This window comes from Topomyia yanbarensis, chromosome 3 (assembly GCF_030247195.1).
Source record: "Topomyia yanbarensis strain Yona2022 chromosome 3, ASM3024719v1, whole genome shotgun sequence".
Lineage (NCBI taxonomy): Eukaryota > Metazoa > Arthropoda > Insecta > Diptera > Culicidae > Topomyia > Topomyia yanbarensis.
The window spans coordinates 137,800,951-137,822,482 of NC_080672.1; the positions used below are offsets into that span (position 1 = coordinate 137,800,951).

Genomic DNA, 21,532 nt, shown 5'->3' on the forward strand with positions numbered 1-21,532 from the left:
ATAAAAACTCCCCCGCCGCGACCATGGATACTGTTACGAGCCCCTCGATCTGCACGATAAAACGCGTATGAATCTCCGAAGAGCTACATCGATGTAATACGATCATCAAGCCAGAACGTAAATATCGTAGTCGCCGTCAAGAGCAGCCAAGTACAAATCCTCGATTTTCATCCTTAGCCCAAGCAATATAAAATGTGTTTCAGTACCACCATATTCCTGAAACTATGCCCGAAATTAATTGGTCTCCAATAATATACCGTTAAACCAGATTAGGAAATTTTTTATTTGTGGAACCATCCTAATCAATCCAAAATCATTTTGTATGAAATCATATATGCCGAAATGGGATACAGGGTACTAAAATATCCTAGTTTCGTGATTTGCAAAGATGTAGAGATTTTGGCCAACTTTTGTTCTGAGTGGCATCATTGTGCGGTGGGCATATTACAGCATCAAAACAACAACGCCAGATTATTTGTTTCAACGAAAGATTCGCCGGAAACCCAGCTAGTCGCAATCAAATATTCAAATTCTGTTTTGGTTGGAGTTGTGATGAATTACCCTTAGGGGCCGTACACAAATGACGTAGCTTTTTTTCGGCGATTTTTGACCCCTCCCTCCCCCCACGTAGCATTTGGTCACAAAATTCTAACCTCCCCCTCGTAAATAACGTAGCATTTACCTACCCCCTCCCCCTCGTCCCATGCAAAGCGCCCGGGAGATGAAAAAAATTACATATGTTTTTCAATTATTTTAAATACATGTCCTTTCAAAATGTTTGACGACTTTTATCAACATTTTCATTATAACAGCAAATTGCGCGCAAAATAAGCCCATTTCATGACAAATATAGTGTTGATAGTTTTGTTTTGAATTTTATAAGTCAAAGGGAGCATGAAGAGAAGTTCTCTCAGTTCACAATCGTGCAGCCGCCAATGATTGTAAGAAGCATACGTTCATCTAAATTACTAAGTTTTGTTTGGTTGAATCCGAAGTGAAAATTTAATTCAGCTTTCAAACTAAGTCTACTAATTAGCAACATTAGCTAACTAATGTAGCAAGTTAAATCCGCATACAAAATCTTTTTGTATTTTCGCGAACTTGCAATTCCGCGAATCGTATAATTTACCTCATGAAAAAACCGCATCAAAAGTAACTTGTTTGAATTTAAATTTATTTCTCTTGGGAATGGATGATCATTAAATTGTTTTCTCTAAACAATGGGTTTTAAACTTAATGCTACGTCGCACAACTTCTGACACTACCCTCCCCCTCGTCACACTTCGTCACAAATTTGGTATACCCTCCCTACCCCCCAAAATGCTACGTCATTTATGCATGGCCCCTTACGTGTTGCAGTGCAGCTAGTGCTCAAAACAGAGTAATCCAACCAAATAAAAAACAATTCTACTACCAGGCTGCATAACTTATGTCCTACACTATTTCTACCGGTTGTTCTAAGGTGACAGAAAACTTTTTTTAAACAATGCACATTATAAAGAAGCTTCCATGCATGTAACTGATATTAAAACAACTTCCGTATTTTCTACCCGGACAAGCTTCGTTTGTTCGTTTAGCAGGAATGAGGTGCAATCATTTCTGTTGTGGGATTACTCTAAATTTAAAGTATTAACAATATGATGCCATGCAATTGCAACAGTTCCCATATGAATCGTGAAATAAAAACTCGAAGAAAACAAGAAATTTAACGACCACCCTAAATCCAGAACAATAATGCCATCTCAAAGATTCCATCTTCATTGCATTGCGTCATTGTCAAAGTAAACGTTACAAACTTCAATGACCAAAGATTCAAGATATCAACCCTTGCAAGCGCCTGGTTCCTCGTTTTTGGTTGCAATGACGTAATAACCAGCAAGAAATCTGATCCAAAACCAAGGAAGTACACTGCGATACACTGGAAAATAGATGCACTGCAAACGCACCGAAGCTTACCGGGTAGGAACCAATACAAATGACTGTCGCGTAATAGTATCATTTATCATTCGTCATGGTGGGCTCTCTGTGGCATGAATATAAAGCTATCCGATGCCAGCGGGCGGCCTGGTGTGGAACGGAAACAAAATGACAATAAATTAATTCAAATTTCCGAAACCGTTTTGTCGGTTTGTGAGCGGGATCTCAGAAAACCGCGAACCGTGATTTGCTTTCCTAAGATGTGTATAGCGGTTTGCAACGTTTGCAACGACACACGTTCAATCGATCGACATAATCGTCGAACGTGTTTGAAAAGTGAAATCAAATCAACCACAACAGGGAAAAATAGAAATAAAAACAGCTGGGACAGATTACGATCAATCGTTGCTGCGGTGGTGAATTCGGTGTTGGGTACTCCGTCGGCGGCTATCCTTCAGTTCATTGAGCCGTCTGATCGAATTTGACCGGCCGGTCAGTTGGTGGGTGGATGCGAAGAAACTGTCGAAAGGAATGATTAAACATCTGAGGCATTCTTCCGGTGGTATGAGCTTTTGCTCTCTAGTATGTAGGCTGGGTAGGTTTTGGATTAAGTAGAACAGTGAATGGTACAATTTTTGGTCTAATGTTTGTTTTATAACTTTCGCAACCTTATGAAACGTTTGTCTTTTCAATCTCAAAATCGGCTTTTGCAAATCATCAATAGTAAAGCTAAATTGATTAAAAATTAACACAATCATATTGTTGAACCATCCTATCGTATTCACGACCGTTCTTCATAAACCCCCACAAAATTCAACCCAATTACACCAATTTTTCGGGGTGACGACCTATCGATTGCTGGCATACTTCGTCCTTGATCTATGTGAGATATTAATTTCATAAATAGTGCCCTTTAGACAGAGAAGTCAACGAACTGCACATCAACACACAATCGATGAATAATGGAACGTCATCAGTCACACCTCCTTCGTAGCAGTTTACCCACACACTGTGTCCTTAAGAGAACTCGCCTTTGGTGGCCTCACATCACTCAAATCACGCTATACAATGTATTTAATAACAGATCACATCTAAAGACGCAAATTGTCAGCTGTGTTGTAGTTCATATTTATTTCTCCCAGTGTAAAAAAACACAAATTGTCCTTCGAAAGCTGCGTGCCATTAATACCCACACAATGGCGAAAAACTCCTCCTAAGGCATCCACGATCGAGAGCGAGCGTTCGAAACTCGCACTGTTACCGCATCTTACGTGCGGATTGTCAGTGAATAAGTAGAGCTCAATCATTCATCAGGTGGAAGCAAAATTACACAAAAATGAATCTAACGGTTCCGGTGGTAAGCGGCCGACTGAGGCGGAAAAGTATTGCCGCCGAAGTTGTGCACTGTTTGACGGATTTGCGCCTGGAAAACGATGATAGCGTGTCGCCGGCTCACTCGAAGCACGCCAGCAAACGGCGTGGCAGTTTGGGTGGCGAACCAGTCAGACGACCTTCACTGGTTTCTAGGTACATGCAGTTGTGGATTGTGACCCCATTGAATCTCTCATGACGCTATAAACTTATGTTAATGTTAATATTATTGCTTTCTTTTTTCACAGATGGTTTAAGCACATCTCCGATGCTGCAGATGCCTACAAAGCCCGTACCAAAGGAACGCACGAGTACAGCGAGGACGCATCGGCGAACGCCGGTCAGCCACCGAAGGACACCTTTGAGACGGTGACCGAAGCGCAAAAGATCGAACAAACGTCGACCCCGATCGACCGGTTAGAGCGCAAGGACAGTAGTCTTCAATGTCGTGCCATCAGCACAGGAGGAACCAGTACAACCGGCAACGCAAACAGTGGTCTCAACAACAACGAAGACACGCTGCCGAACAAAAATCGGGCGGCAAACGAAAGCGATGACAACGCCGAGAACGAGGAAAAGGAAAAGATCAAAAGGCGCAGCGTGCTCGGTTCAGCGCAGGAATACAACGGCCCCAATGACGATGATCAAAAGGATGAGGATGACTACGGTCCGGACTATCGAGGTCGGGGACTGAATAATACGCGTACCCTGACGCAGCAGTGTTCGCTGGTGGCACCGAGTGAGATTCACGTCAGTATTAGCAACACGCTGACCGCTGAGCCGATGTTGACACCTTCAGGTAAATACTGCCAATAAGCTAGTTCGTTCTGTATTTACACAAACGTTTGTAAAATAAATTTGAACTGGCTGCTATGCAAATGAGTCCCTGAATAAATTAGCTCGAGACGTCGCTGAGTGGCATTTGGCGGTTATTTAAGGCGGAAATGTCATAAGCAGAAATTGTATTTTGGGGCCTGTCTTAAGTTCCCCGTTGACTTAGACGTAAACATCTGACTCAAACTTACTAGTTTATACAAGTGTTTACCACGGTGCTCCATTTTGAATTATTTTCAAAAAAGGTTCCATCAAAAGTAAAAAAGCCACCCGGTTCATTCTGCTATTCTACACCTGTGAGCTAGGTTTTCAAACAAATCGTTGTAAACGCCAGTTTGTTTTGTGGAACTCTCTCAAGATTCGTACGAAAATCTTTAAAATCGTAATCGACCATCTTCGAGTCTGATGAAATTGTACTCCGACCGGTTTAACGGCATGGAAGACTAAACGTTTAGTTACATTTTTCACAAAAAATATGTTAAATATTAAATTACAAAAAAGCATGTTTTTTTAATTTTTGAATTTCTCTTAGGGGCCATGCATAAATGACGTAGCATTTTGGGGGGTAGGGAGGGTATACCAAATTTGTGACGAAGTGTGACGAGTGGGAGGGTAGGGTCAGAAGTTGTGCGACGTAGCATTAAGTTTAAAACCCATTGTTTAGAGAAAACAATTTAATGATCCTCCATTTTCAAGAGAAATAAATTTAAATTCAAACAAGTTACTTTTGATGCGGTTTTTCATGAGATAAATTTTACGATTCGCAGAATTACAAGTTCGCAAAAATACGAAAAGATTTTGTATGCGGATTTAACTTGCTACATTAGTTAGCTAATGTTGCTAACTAGTAGACTTAGTTTGGAAGCTGCATTGAATTTTCACTTCGGATTCAACAAAACAAAATTTAGTAATTTGGATGAATGAATGCTTCTTAAAATCATTGGCAGCTGCAGGATTGTGAACTGGGGGAACTTCTCTTCATGCTACCCTTGACATATAAAATTCAAAACAAAACTATCAACACTATATTTGTCATGAAATGGGCTTATTTTACACGCGATTTGCTGTTATAATGAAAATGCTGATAAAAGTTGTCAAACATTTAGAAAGGACATGTATTTAAAATAATTGTAATAAATGTAATAAATAATAATGTAATTTTTTTCATCCCCCGATCGCTTTGCATAGGACAAGGGGTAGGGGGTAGGTAAATGCTACGTTATTTATGAGGGGGAGGTTAGAATTTTGTGACAAAATGCTACGAAGGGGAGGGAGGGGTCAAAAATCGCTGAAAAAGCTACGTCATTTGTGTACGGCCCCTTATGTCATCAAAAGCCCAAAGATAAATAAAACATTTTAAATGCAATTGTATCATTGAGAAATCATTTGTAAAAATGTTTTTCTAACGACAACTTTAAAGATGCTTTTAAATGTCATACTAAATAACAGATAGAGCTATAATTTTATTATAAAGTATAAATCTAAATGTCATTTCAAATCAGAATACCTTTAACTAAAATCTTTCATAGTTTTTGAGATTTTTGAAATTTTGTTTCTCCACAAAACAATGCTTTCGTAAAATTATGCCCTTTTATAAGTTATTCGCGTCTTTCCATCGTGAATGATCAGCAATTAAATGTTTATCGTTTTAAACAACAAAAAGATTTTGTGTTTGCATCATGGAGACTGGCTATCAGTTAGAGTTTTCCCAACAAAAATTTCAAGATGGGGAGCTCGGGGCTATTCGAACCTGCCTAAGCACATCTCCTAGGTAGGTAAATGTGGAAGCATTAAGCTGTTAAAGATAGGACAGTTTGAAACCTCAGCTACATTGTGGAGCCATTAACATTAATTTGCACCACTCCATGGTAGCACTAGGCGGCGATTTGCAAAAGTCTACGTTTTTTCATCCTTTTACAATGTAGGGGTAATTCAGACTTCTCTACGGGACAATTCATTTTTTACAATGGAATTTTGTTTACCTATGAAATCTTTATTGGAGAAACTGACCAAGAAGCAAAAAAAATGTTTTGAAGAAAATTAATCTTAGTAGCCACAGCTGCCAATTGCCCCATCATGTATTTTCTTCGCTATGACATGGCAATCGTGTGGCCAGACGCAAACCGTTGAATGGTGATTGATGGAATTTGTAGTCCCGTACGCTCATTTTGCACAAAAATGGTGAGCGTCTTGAAAACTGAAGAATGAGATTCATCTGCCAAAATTAATGTTTTAGGATGGCGCTTCCACAAGTATGTACAACAGTCAGAAAGTCTTACGATTTTTTGAGAAATCGAGGAGGTCTGAATTGCCCCCATGGTCTTAACAGCCCCGGGTTCAGCTATTTTTATAATTCAACAAATAGAATCAGTTTGCATTAATACGCGTTTCTCTATCATGTTCGTTTTTTGTAAAAAATGCCACAAGTATTTTTCAGTGCATTCTGTGGAGAAATATTTCTTTTAACATATTCTCGAAAAGTTTTGCTGTAAAAAATACCGGCAATCGAATTACTTTTTTAAAGTAATGTATGCTAAAACGTATACGCCCTTCTGAAAAATTTGGAACAGGCATTGTAATGCTCACTTACTCACGCGAGAAGAAGCTTATCCGATGTCCAACATTTCCGAGATAAGATGAATCGCAAAATTCTCCGTCTCCACAAATGGCGTGAGAAAAATTTTCCCGATAAAATTTTCTGGTTTTTTTTCTTACCGGAGAAGGTGATATTAAATTTCGTGAAAATCAATTAAAGTGTCAAAATACTGTGAAGACCCGATTTTAGCTAACCCCGATTTTATAAGCTTTTTGACCCGATTTTATCAGCTTCATATGGAAATGGATAGTTGGTAGTTTGATGGGCTCTAGCAGATGAACCAAATTGAATTCGAGCAAATCCTTTCTTGTGCATATTTTTCTTATCTTAGAGATCCGAAATACGCAATTTTTTTTTATTTTGCGCTGTCAGACTGCTTAAGGGAAGCCTAAGCTAAATAATCAAGAAAAGTTATGAGGCTATATCTAGGGACTAAAGAAGAATATTTGAAGAGCTTCGGTTTCTTAAAAAGAAAGAAAAATATATGTCCCGATTTTATCAATGTCCCGGTTTTATCAGCATAAAATTCACCAAGGGGCTGATAAAAACGGGTCCTTACTGTATATACTGCATTTCCAAGAAAAGCGACAAAGAAGTACGATAGAGTTGTTTTTTCGTGTTTTGTAATACCGCCAGCGAACGCAAAAAGGATGCCGTAATAAACTCATTCGCTCATTCTCCGGCGAATTTATTTTTCCGGAGAAATAATGTGTTGTATTTATCCGAAGAGTTGTGTGAGTGCCAATAGCTTTTCGTGTGAAAATGTGACTTTTTATTGTCGAAGTGGCAAATTATCCGGACGCATTTACTCATATGAATGAGAAATGCAAGGCCTGCTCGTGAGTCAAAATGTTACAATTTCCAGAAGAAAACATGGAGAATCATAAACCGAACGCAAAGATTTGTTCGAATCAGCATTGGTCATGTTTTGTGGTTGAGTGCTTTCTCATGGAATTCCTCTTTGGCCAATCTACAACTCCCTTGCAGAGGGCTTAAAATTCGAGCGATTACTCATTGAGGTAGTTCTCGATGACGAAGGTTTTGGTGTGGTGGCCACTTTTTCGACATGTACAACTGCTCAATCAAGCAGCACAGTTCAGCAATGCGTATCTTCATCGTGGCGAGTCTCGTTGGAAACCTCTTCCGCATGCTTGAATGAAATCTAGTTCGTCGCAGATGTCTGGATCTGGCGGACAAATTCTTAATGATTAAAGCTGAATTTTATTTTTTGGACCTCAACAACAAATCTAGAGGTTTGCTGATTAATCTCCAAAGACTCCAAAATCAAAAATTGAATATGTCACCGACAATAGATTGAGAAAACAAGGTTCATGCATCCAGGCAACTCGTGAAAAGTATTGAATCTTTGTTAATGCCTCACTTTGTTAGTATTGTTCTTCACATTGTGATTTTGACAAAGCCGCAACTGGTGGTTGAAAAAAACGTTGTTGCGGTAGCTTCATTGTTATAGAACCGACGTTGTTGGGGTAACTTCTTTGTTATTTCGACCTCGTTGCTAGGCAGTTTTTTTTTTCATACCTAAACATTAAAATTACTCGAGTCTATAATTATTAGGGGTACAATTTTAATTTAAATATTTAAAAAAAATTATTTCAGTAGCAAAAGAATGTTCTATTAGTGTTCGGCATATTTTAATGGTTGAATCTCCACAATTCAGCAATGCTCATTAACATATTAATGAAGACTATTTCTAAGAGTTTACCATAGGGGCCCCGATTCAGAATTTCGAAAAAACCGGAGTGTATGATTTACAACGTTTAAAACGAATAGAATTACTAAATTTTTGCTCTATTCAATCAGAAATGAATATACATATTTAACTAACAAAGTATGAATGTCTTGCATTGATAAATAAAATATTGATCTCCATAAAAAAAATTGCAAAAATGGTGCAGACTGCTACAAAAGTATGAGTTTATCTCGAGAAGGACAGCTCCAATCGAAACCTTTTGGTTGTATATTTGTATTTCTAATATAGTCCGCTAAATATTTGCCGGTACAACCACTATTCGTAGCTAGCTATGTGAGTGTAACGAAGCTGCTGTTAGAGAACTGTACATCGAGACCGGTATACTGAGAAGACATTATTGGTAGATCCGACCAAACTGGTCAGTCCTTGCCTACACGGGGTTCGGGTTAGGTTCAGGTTTTTAAATTTTTAAATTTTTAAAATCTGATTTGGGTCAGGATCGGATTTATAAAAATTTGAATTTTCTAGTTCTGGTCGGGTTGGAGTCGGATTCGAGATCGAACAATATGAAACCCAACCATCTCTAGCCTATAGCACGCGCCATTTATAGTGTCAAGAATTTTGCGAAATCAAATACTTTCCTGACTTCAAAGTAGTATTTCCGATGTTTGGAAATTTGCATACAATGTGCCCATCATGCTGGTATCATGTGCCTTAGGGTGACAATAAAACGACCATTTTTGAAATCACTAATCCACACCCCCTAGCGTCGTTCCAAATCATGAAAAAATGACACTGTCCAAATTTGAGCGAAATCGGTTAACCCTAACCCCTCCCCCAAAGAGCTTAAAGTTTGTATAGGATTTTTGGCCAAAATGTATGGGGAGACACTCGGAGTTCACAAAATCGCCACTAGAGGTCGCTGTAAACCTCCGATCACGGACCTAGGAAGGAGTTAAGTTTTTGAAGATATGCTGAACAAGTTTGTCGAAGACTGCAAGACAATCCAACCAACCGTTAAAGAGTTATTAACGTTTAAAGTTGGATACTGCTGCTTAACATTCGCAAAGGGCGTACTCCGCTGATCTCATGTATGTGAAACACGCGTGAAGGTGGGACAAAGTTAGGAAAAACTCATATATCTCTGAAACGATGAGAGATCAGTGTTTCAAAAATCACTCCAATCAGCATGCGTTGAAAAAACCATAGTTTGACAAATCATTAAAACCCATGATTTCATCACTCATGGTTTTTTTGGCTCCTGAGGAGTGAAAACCGCCAAGGAGTGAAAACAGGTTACTAGATTATAATTGCAGCATACAGTTTAAAAGCCCGAGCTCAATTTAGATTTTCAATTTTCATTTTATCAAGCACAAAAGCAAAACAGATCCTTGGTACAGTTCATGGCGAAAGCTTCTTTTCGATAGACCTCGAAGGTCAGCATTCAATAATTAGCGTACTAAATAGGCTAGGCTTAGGCCATTACAGTAATAAATAGTACACCTGTTGTGCATCCTTCCACTATGCATTTGAACTATTGGATTTCATCACTTCAGCAGAAACATTTTTACACCGGATTTGAGATATGTTTGCCCGTGATTATTGTTAGAAATATATATTTGTTAAAGAAAATTAAATTGAAAACAAATGACTTGCTTCAATATATACGGGGTGCGCCATCTCGATGTATCCTATTTCAACATTGAACAACTCCGCCATTTTCCAGCCGATTTTTACAAATAAATAAAATTTTGAAACCATTTTGGGTATAAGTCGATTTACACCAAAAGAACGCGCTGAAATCGTAGCGCTTTACATTTAAAACGATCGTTCAATAGTGAAAACTGCGTGCTTATCGTAAAAAATATGGCAGGCCCACTTCATGCTTTCCGGCGGAGTAAATAAACAAAATCGTCGAATTTGGGGGACACAGATTCCACACGTTATACATCAAACACCACTGCACGACCAGAAAGTAACTGTTTGGGTCAAAGTGTGCTCCAAAACAATCATTGGTCCTAATTTTTTAAAGAGGGAGAGACCATCGACAACGCACGCTACCGCTGGATTTTGGCGCACTTTGTCTGTCCACAAATGCAGAACAAAGGTCTGAAAAACTTCTATTTTCAACAAGACGGGGTATCTTGCCACACCGCAATCAAGTTCTTGCAGAGCAAATTCCCAGGATTTTCTGTAGGGTTACTTGAAAAGTAAAGTGTATTCTAGCAAACCTAAGTACCTTGACGAACTGAAAGCTAATATACAAGCTGAAATTGCTGCGGTTATGCCCGAAATGCTGTCCAATGTCATACAAAATGGCCGCAAAAGAGCTGCTGTTTGTGTATCAAATGGGTTTGGTGATTTAATCAACGTTGTTTTCTAAACCTGGTTTATAATAAATGGCATAAAATATCCTAAAAAGACTTGTTTACTTGTGAAAATGGCGGAGTTGTTCAATGTTGAAAAAGGATACATCCAGCTGGCGCACCCTGTACCTTCTGCTGGAAAAATTAAACATACAAATTTTGAAGAACTGTCATCAAAGTTTGTGATTAAATTCGATCTATAAGAGGCGACAGAACATGAATCACAAACAGGAGTGGACAGGAGGAGCCAAAACCAGGAGTGAAAACCTGAGTCAAAACCACTTGGATTGCTTTGATTGTTATACTCACTCCCAGAAACGTGCATAACAATGATTAGTTTCCACCGCTCCTTTGGAAACCGGCTCCTTGATGTGAAATGTGTGGTTTATTTGAAATACTGTGAGAGATAGAAAGTTATGATGTTCCGCAAAGTGGTAGAGGAATAAAAGGACTTTTTCGTTTCACTGGGAAGTTTCAGGATTTCTCCGCAAGGTGGCGGTAGTGAGCCAAGCAATTTAAAGGGAATACTCCTTTCTTTACAACGGTAAAAGATGGATCATTTGGATGTTCTACAAAGTTGTACAGTAGCAAAAAATATTTTCTTTTATCATTTGAAAAATGCAGAATTATACCACATGGTGGCGCTAGTGATCAAAATTAATTCCGAGTAATACTTATATCTATACAATGGTAAGAGATAGTGCAATCTGATGTTCTACGAAGTAATACAGTATTTTAAAGGCTTTCGTATCTCGTTGCAAATATAGAATTTAGGCCGCTTAGTGGTGCGAACAGCTTCGAGAAATTTAAGAATATTGATTTTATCATAACATAATAGTCTTAAGAAAACTTTGTAACATGTTCTGTATAACAAAAGAAACTGTGCACAAGAAATAGGAGCAAAAATTTAAAAAAAATTAGAAACATTCAAAAAGTGTATTAAAATATATTCATTCTCGATGCTGTTTGCACCACTAAGCGGCCTAAATTCTATATTTACAACGAGATACGGAAGCCTTTGAAATACTGTATAACTTCGCAGAACATCAGATTGCACTATCTCTTACCATTGTATAGATATAAGTATTACCTTGAATTAATTTTGATCACTAGCGCCACCATGTGGTATAATTCTGCATTTTTCAAATGATAAAAGAAAATATTTTTTGCTACTGTACAACTTTGTAGAACATCCAAATGATCCATCTTTTACCGTTGTAAAGATAGGAGTATTCCCTTTAAATTGCTTGGCTCACTACCGCCACCTTGCGGAGAAATCCTGAAACTTCCCAGTGAAATCAAAAAGTCCTTTTATTCCTCTACCACTTTGCGGAACATCATAACTTTCTATCTCTCATCGTTTCAGAGATATATGAGTTTTTCCTAACTTTGTCCCACCTTCACGCGTGTTTCATATAGGGTGATGAGCCTATTTGCGCCATGTTTCTATTATCACCCTACCCATTTGAAGCCGTTGGTTAGAGCAGTGTCTGCCATCTTTGTTCAACGCATTGAGTCAAATGGTAGCGAAACAATAGGGGCACTCGATTCGAGTTTTCATTGTGCTCAAACACGAGAATTTTACTGCTTTCAACGTATTTGTGTTATTATATTGGTTCTTAACAACGAAGCAAAGCGGTTTATGTCAATTTTTACGCATTCCATTGATTGTAAGGCAAGAAATTACCGAATTAGTGAGGCACCTTGCTTAGTATGGTGAGAATAGGCTCATCACCCTACATGAGATCAGCGGAGTACGCCCTTTGCGAATGTTAAGCAGCAGTATCCAACTTTAAACGTTAATAACTCTTTAACGGTTGGTTGGATTGTCTTGCAGTCTTCGACAAACTTGTTCAGCATATCTTCAAAAGCTTAAAGGTTCGGAATTCCTATAGGTTTCCGCCGGAATTCCGTCTGCGCAAACGATTCCGAGTCGGAATGGGTTGTCATCTGGCTGAAACCAGTTAGAGTTCCGGCTCACTTTTCGGTTGGTTTAACTGGGAGTGTGATTTTATATCAATCTTGGCCCTAGCCCAGTGTGGGCACGTGTAAAGACGGCACTTAGGAATATAAAAAAACTTATACCTATTTTGAAAAACCACAAATCACTTGAAAAATCGAATGCCTAAATGTTGGCAGTTTTCCTCTGCTCTCGAAAGTTTGAAATTGATTTCTATACGGATATGTTTATTTTCCGGTTGAATGGAAAATCGCTTTTATTTTTTGTTATGGTCGACTATGAAACGATACCATATGGTAATCAGAAAAACTCAAACGACTGTGTTGTGACAAACACGGTAGAGCGAAGTTTTGCGAAGTCCACAATTGTGTACCTTAGCATTGGATAGATTATAACAAAATGCTATTATTGCTCTGTCAGCCAGACTTTATTCAATAGGTATTTTCTTTCGAGCATTTCAAAAGAACATTTCCGTCACCAGTCGTTATTCACGTAAACAAGTGAGTTTTATAACTTGCGAAATTACGGCTTAAAAACATTGTTTCTCTGAATTTTGAATGAAAACCCTGCCAGTTGGGCAGGATACAGAACTCGTTACAGTTTTAATGACAAATAAATCCAATCGCTATGATGATTGTTTATTTAACAGCACACAATCTAAATCATGGGTACAATAATTGCAGTTACGCTTGCGATCATGCGAACTTTGGAACCCACAAGTCCTAAAAAGTACAGAAACGTTAATAGTCCATTTGCTGAATCAATAAACGTCAAAAGGCGGGAAGTTGCTCTTTTTCACCATGATTGAAACGAACGAGATTGCGCGGCAGAGCGAATGTATTCCATCTAGCGTAAACAGATAAACACCCATTCAACATTCCCGCGTCTGTCCGTCCACGTGTTCCCCCAGCTTTCTGTTTCGGCAAAGATCTCTATTTATTATTCTAGCATTCATTTAGCAGTAATCGCACTGAATTTCTCATGCCCAAGTAAACTGGCGTTTCCTTCTTTTGTGAGTATTGCCACTGCGGAGGAGGGTTCGCTCAGAAATAAAAGTACACTAGTTAGCTTGTCAAGTAGGCAAACAAATTTTGGACATTGTAGAAATAAGCGGTTGTCGTCAGAGAGACGTGATCATCCACGAAAAACTGGTTCCAATTCAGCTCAGCTCGACGATTGATTACTCTAAACAAATAAATACCGATTCCCGGCTCAATCGATACATACTGAAATAATACTTTCTTTCCGCAGAAAAACTCCGCCGACTTGATCTGGCAATCCGCAAAACGCTGGTCGAGAAGCAGAGGGTTGTTTGTGATATGTTCAGAGTGCCAGATGAACATTTCCTGGCGATCGCGGATATCGCTGGCCAGCCGGAAGCACCCCAGAAAGAACCCACGGACATCATCCTTGCCGCCTTTGCCCACATCCAGTCGCTGACGGATGTACTTAATGAGCACATGAAGGTATCCCAGAGCCAGGAAATTTCTGCTGTGTCCACATCAGTCTGTGATGAGTGCAATCGTCGGAACGGTAGCGTGAAACTGCTTCCCCTGACAGCCACCAAGTCTACCATTGCTGCTACGGGTGGACCGGAATTGAACGGGTCCACGGTTGAACCTATCAATAATAACGTTGGCGTGCCACCCACTATAGGAATCCCACCGATCGCTTCCGTACTAGAGAACGACCAAATCAGCATTACCGAGGACGAGGATGGCTACTGCGAAATCGATGAAGTTAGGTAAGATTGGCAAATTTTATTGTTTTTCGCTTATAATTACTGAAATGTCTCTCCTATTTTGCAATGCAGAGCCACCGCTGTTCTACTCGAATCTCAGCTTCTAGAAGCACAAGCAAGGAAACTGGCGGCGGAAGCAGCTGCCATTGCGGAAGCAAAAGCTACCGATCCCGCCACGCTCGACGATAGCGGCGGCATCAAAACGCCGGATTCGCATTTTGAAATAAACGATAATTATGATACGACACAGGTACATTCTCTTTGACAATCTGTTCAGGTTCAAAAATGTATTAAAACATCCACTTAACAGAATCACCTACCACCGAAACATCCCGGATTTGATATGTGCGGTCGAAATCGGCTACTGCACGCATCGGTTATTGCCCCGACCATACCGTGCCATCTGATAGCGAACTACGTAACTGGTCTAAATGCGCAAATATCACAGCTGTTGGTAAGTTTGTTTTGATTTTGGAAATTGCTACTACTCCGGTGATGACGGTCTGATTTCGTTTACAGCCAAAAATTAGCGAACGTGATTTAGAACGAGAGCAACTGAGAAGGGAAAATCAGCATTTACGGGAACTACTAAATACAATGCATCAGGAGAGAGTTTTAGAATCGCAAGTAAGTGTTTATCAATAAATTAAAATGTTTCATTCCGACACATTCTTTTATTTCACATGTCAAAACATGAGACATTCAACTCTCCGACCGAAAAGTACGTAGCAGTGTAGTTTACGTCATACGTAATTTTTATTTTGTCAAGTGTGTAGATATCGTTCGTGTTGTAAGGCAATGCAAAGTAACGCGTTGTGAATTGGATACGAGATATTTCTTTCCTCAGCTTTAGACAAACAACAATCAAACTACGACTTCCTACTAGAGCAACCTGATGTTTAGAGCAATGAAAAATGTTGTTCAAATTAGAAAGCCTCAAAAAACGGTCATCTATGGAACCGAACAAACAGTTTTTTTCGTTACCCTTCACTCAATCTTAATGAAAATCAATCAATTGTTTGCTTGTTTGTTTTTTTTGTATTTAACAACGCGATTTTAAAAATTGTTTTGTTCGTCACGTAAAATCAATCAATGTATAAGGGGCATTATTTAAATACTACTGATTGATTTTGCCAACGGCGTGCAAAAAAAACTGCTTTTGTTATTTACAAAGATGACTGCTCTTCCAGGCTTTCTCAGTTGAACCTTAAGCTGATCAACTCTGGTGCAAGAATCCGATCATCAGTTCATTATCGGCCTGCTTTTTAATATGTTAGGAATATTCTAATTAAATAACACGTTTTAATCATTTCTCTTAACTTTTAAAAAGACGAATTTAGTCAACAGATGTGCTCGACTAAAAAAATGCAAGTTCCAATATGAAATATCAACTATTTGAATCTTATTGCTCAGTCGGGTGGAGGATCATTGTATTACCTTTCCCCAGAAGATAAAACACCGAAGTTTTTCCCCAGAAAGAACTATCTTCCAGAATATCATTCCCTAGAAAGCACCAATTCCTAGAAAACAATATACCTGAACATACCTTTTACCAGAAAAGCATTACCCAGAATGAACCAATGCCCAGAATATAACCATTTCCCACAAATTTTCGTAAGATGAGAAACCACACCTACCTACCTTACCTTGATACCTTGTTGGCTACACCTTTATCCCGCCAATGCCGGGCGTATCGTAGAGCTCGATCTTTGTCGGTTTTAGGTGGCTACCTTTTACTTCCTCCGCACGTTCAGGGATCTCAGATCCTCTTCCACCGCATATAACCAACTTGTTTGTGACCTCCCACGAAGTCGGCGTCCTCTTCCTGGATCTCAGCTGAATATTGTTTTTGCAATTCTTTCGACATTCTCACCACATGACCAGCCTATTGCAGTCTGCCGTATTTTATCTGTTTAACAATATCCGCAGTTTTGTAAACTTGGTACAACTCATGATTCATGTGTCTGCGCCACGCTTTATTTTCGCATATCCGTATTGTCCGCAGCACTTTATGCTCGAAGACTTCGAATGCTCTCCTATCTGCCTCCCTCAACGTCCACGCTTCATGGCCATAAAGAGCGATAGGGAGGATCAGTTTCTTGTTTAAGGCTCAAGTTACCTTTTTTGAGCATGTGTTCGAATTGAACGCTTGGTAGTATGTGTAGGAAAAAATGTGTTCAGTTTTGCCGCCGATTTATCCTTATAAAGCATTCATTAAACTATAAAAGAGAAAAAATCAGTCGATTTATTAGATTATCAGGATTCAAATTATGCAAAATAGATAGTGGAAAAACAATTGACCGGGCGGGATGGTGCTTTTGAAAAAGTGGCTTTGCTTTTTTCACTACGCAGTTGTGTTGCGTGCCCCGGGACAGTGTGGTGATGTGACGAAAAATTACCGCCACTTTTTCAAAAGCACCATTTCACCCGGTTAATTGTTTTTCCACCCACTATTTTGCATGATTTGAATCGTGATAATCTAATAAATCGACTGATATTCTTCTTTTAGCGTTTAAAGAAAGCTTTATATGGATAAACCGGTGACAAATTTGAACGCATTTTTTCCAACGCATACTATCAAGCGTTCAGTTCGTGTAGACACTCACCGAAAGTTATTTGAACCTTAAGGCAAATTTTGTTGACATTTGCAGATTTCAACACACCCGAAACACTTATTACATCACCTTCTGAAAGTTTCAGAAGGGTTGTATCATACTGTAGCCGAAATCGGTCTTCACTCATAATCTATAGTTATGCAAATATCCATTACACAATTTAGGGCAGCTCCGATATCAATTTGAGAGGCAAAGAATTGATGGAATACCCATGCAGTACAAATCTGCATATGCTCGAATAAGAAACTCGTCCAACAATGACACGGTCTAGAGGGAAGAGGTGTTAGATGTAACTCTCTGTTCTGACAGTATTGCGCATGAGTTGGCAAACTGACTCATCCGAACGAGTACGAACCGTCGTTTTTAAATCATACGGTTATACTGCCATAAATATATTAAATATTGAACTGATTTATACCTTTATTTTGGCTGGGGAATCTATTTGTGATTATTTCACCATAAAAGCACTATTTAAACGCAAGGACAGGCCTAGTGCTGCTATAATACGCGATTCAGAAATACAAGCTTTTTCTTTTTTCGCCATGTTTGCTTCAGATACACAATTGATTGTAGAGATTTTAATTTCATCTACCCATACAATTCGCTACGTGACAACACAATGCTTGGTATGAAACTAATTATTACCAGTTTCAGGCGTTGCACGATTCTTGGAGCACTTATTCTAACAAATGATGAGGTTCTTTCATGCGTGTGGTGTTTATGTTTGCTTTGATCAAGCGAAAAAAGAAGAATGATTCGCTTTACAAATCACGTGATGGTGTTCTTGATCGGGATACCTAGTTAGAATTTTTTCAGCACAATGGAATTTATATGGCAACGTGTTTCAACCAGATTTTTTTTCTATGCGGTAAAATTTGCCACGCTAACGATGCGATAATTGAATTTTTTCAGTGAGAATAGATGCACAAAATAGAATATTTATTTTCATTTATGCTGAAAATTGAGCCATTTCTGCTGGCAGAATATAAATAAGTTTTATATAGACGTTTAAAACACAGTACACTGAAACTTTAACTGTGTGAGGTAATAGATGATATAGCTTCATTAATTTTTTTTTTCAAAAAACAGTGCGACCCTCTCCTTAATTGAGCCTAAATACGCTCATTATCCAAACTTGTTTTGTGCCGAATAAGTTTGTAATAAACAGAACGAAGATCAAACATTTCCAAAATATTCTTAAATAAAAATTTCCAATATTTAGCATAAAACACGAGATTCACATTAATATGCATCATAAATTTTCCAATATGACTTACTCCATGAGGGCTCCTCAATTCATCCAGAAGAATTGTCATTTTCAGCAATTTTATATTCTCACTCTTGGTAGTTTAAAAAACATAAATTAAGTATAAAAAGCAATAAAAATTCTATTCAAAGCCCAATGTCCTTCCTTATGCAAACAGGAAATCTCATTGTTCGGATGACTTTCCTTCATCATACTCGTTGAATGTTGAACCGATCCGGCAATTTTGTCGGACCATAGACTTATTTAAACGCTAGGAAATTTTATCAAGCTACCTAGAATAGCTGGCACCATCTGTAAAGTGGTCAACAATTTGGATATAATTTCATTGACGATATTGGGAGAGGGGGTAGCCGGTGGTGCTGCTGGTGGCGCCGCTGGTGGTGCTGCTGGTGCTACTGATGGTGCTGCTGGTGGTGGGTCATCAGGAAATGCAGCTCCCGATGCCGGAAGAACACAACAAGCAGAAATGGTTACCAGTAGCAACAGTTGAACGAACATTCTTAGACGGGAACGATCTTCTAGTTATTTGCACAAGTTGATACTAATTGTTGACTAACTGCTACCAATCCAGCGTATGAGAGTTTGTTTAAATAGTCTACGGATACTATACTCGGAATGTGCAACCATTCCATTCGAAACGGTACATGTTACTATTTATCGGTGGAACATGTCGCTGTTACATGGTGGAACTGTAGTCGCTGTGTTAGTAGTTAAAGGGTGTACTCGAAAAAAATTGCATGACGATTCCGCACCAGTATTTGGATTTTCTTAGGAGTAACTTAAAAGTTTCAGGAAATGAAGAACTACTAATTAATTTTAGCATTATTTACTTCATGCAAATATTTTCTACCCACTTCAATTGTTGTACAAATAATGTTCCAATTTTTTATCGTATTTACACTTCTACTCAAGCTCGGTTCTAATAATTTTGAGTTGCTGTCGATGCGCTGTCTTCATAATATCCCTTTTTCTTCATGGGTTTAAATTACGGAAAAGTTTGGGGGTCAATTTCAATTTGTAGACCTCGTACCATACCAAAATGTTTCGAACGGAATAAAACAGAGTTTGATCAAAGACAAATTAGACGATTGTGCTTCCCCCCCCCCCATGAGTCGCTGCAGAGAAGACACTCTTTCTGATGTGTCTCATGGTGCTGTAGTGTTTTGATAGTGGATCAACCCATGAAAACATCCTGTACTGTCGCTCTACGCATGATTTTATCGCATGTGTGTAGGGAATCCAATAGTAGTACATGATATAGTAATGGATAAGCTGACAACTCTGACGAAAAAATTCGTACATTATGCGGACCGTTTGCCTGATTTTTTAGTTATGGGTATAGCGTGTACATCTCATATAAAATCACATTTTCATATATTTATGGGTTATTCAGACCATAGTGTTTTGATTATTGTTAAATAATTTGGCCATATTTATGAACATCTTAAGGATGAATCCCCCTTGGTGTTTAATATTATAGGAGTTTGCTCAGGATAATGAAGTACTAATTTGACTACATCTTCCAATCACTTGCCAGATCAGAAGTTTTTTGCCATATGTTGACATTGTTTTCTTTCGAACATACTATGAAACGGCAAACTTGGACTGGATACCAAATATTCATGTTCAAGGATTCGGAAACGGGTCTTAGCATAAGTTCCATCATCTATCAATATGCAAAACTGCACGCATAGTCTACCGGCACAGGTTTTTGCGATTATTTTGTTTCTCTTTGCGTTTTGGCTCCTTATGAATGTTGTGAATGTGTAACCGAGAACGTTTCATAATTGTCTGGATAAAAGAGTCGGATACGTTGTATTTATTTGTGACATCCCGGTTGGCGCTTGAGCTCCCTGCCAAAACTTTTCCTACCATCCCAAAGCTACTTTTTCAGTTATTCATGTACTTTTCAACAATTAAACGCTGCTTGAAGGTCCTAATCACACGCGTCACGTGATTTTGGCAATAACAAGCTTTTTAGCGATCTATCGATGAGAATCTTTTGGGTGATCCCGTATAAAATTTCTTCACGTATGATTTGCTGTTACATAAAATTGTCTGAAAATACTACATGTACTGAAAGATTACTATAAGAAAAAAAATCCGTCTTCTGCAAAAAAATCAGAGACATAGTTTTGACCTTCACTAGTTGGATTTTTGTTCTTCGCATGTGTTACATTTTTTATGAATACACCTTTTAGGCGGAAACAATGACGAAAGTCAAACAAATCGGAACCGATCGAGCATGGCGTCATAAAAGGTTTTCATTTTTAGCTTCATTGCCTCCGGGGTACTACATTCCGTAGTAGAACCTGACCTTCTTTTTCGACAGATTTTTCAGCTGAATCGTAGTGTACTTAGTGATCCAAATGGATCCAAGAAGTAAATGTTAACTGACGTCATGCTCGATTGTCTCGGATCAGATGGACTTTCATCATTATCTCCTAACTCACAGTGTATTATTTATAGTTGTCAAGTTTCCTAGTAGTTTACAGTACTTTCAGTCATGTCGTATAAACAGTAAATCATACCTAATCATCCGTGAACATAATTTAACTATCGCCGCAATAATCGTGGGGATAATTTAACTAAGAGCTTTTCTCACGCTGTAAGTTTGCGGAAACATTTTATAGTTTTAAATGTGGTTTTTTTGTGTAGCTAATAGAACTAGTTTCTCGATTTTATAAAAAAAATCTAATTATTTGAAATATTTTATTCGATTTGAAGACTTATTGTATGTGTTCTCTTTTTGACCCAATTTTATCAGCTTTATACGAAAATTGATAGTTGGTAGTTTGATGGGCTCTAGCAGACGAACCAAAATGAATTCAAGTAAATCCTTTCTTGAGCATATATTTCTTATCTTAGAGATCCGAAAAATGCAAAAATAATTTTTTATTTTTTATTTTGCACTGTCAGACCCCCTTAAGGGGAACTTAAAGTAAATAATCAGAAAAGGTTGCAATGCTGTATCTAAGGAACAAAGAATATTTTAGGAACTTCGATTTATTAAAAAGACAAAAATATATGTCCCGATTTTATCAATGTCCCTGTTTAATCAGCTTAAAATTCGCCAAGGGGCTGATATAAACGGGTCTTTACTGTATTTAGTAGATTATTCAGCAGATGAAGTATCTTTAAGCTACCAAACAAC

At 38.4% G+C, this 21,532-nt stretch overlaps 1 protein-coding gene across 4 annotated transcripts in view; it reads left to right on the top strand.

Moving 5' to 3' along the window:
* LOC131694190 (rho guanine nucleotide exchange factor 11) overlaps positions 1-21,532 on the top strand; it is a 387,472-nt gene that overhangs the window by 355,209 nt on the left and 10,731 nt on the right. For all 4 annotated transcript variants that reach the window (XM_058982676.1, XM_058982678.1, XM_058982679.1 and 1 more), the window contains 5 exons: positions 3,537-4,087; positions 14,007-14,499; positions 14,569-14,746; positions 14,807-14,950; positions 15,016-15,123. In XM_058982676.1, the coding sequence (XP_058838659.1) occupies positions 3,537-4,087; positions 14,007-14,499; positions 14,569-14,746; positions 14,807-14,950; positions 15,016-15,123 (1,474 nt within the window). The remainder of the gene's footprint in view (positions 1-3,536; positions 4,088-14,006; positions 14,500-14,568; positions 14,747-14,806; positions 14,951-15,015; positions 15,124-21,532) is intronic.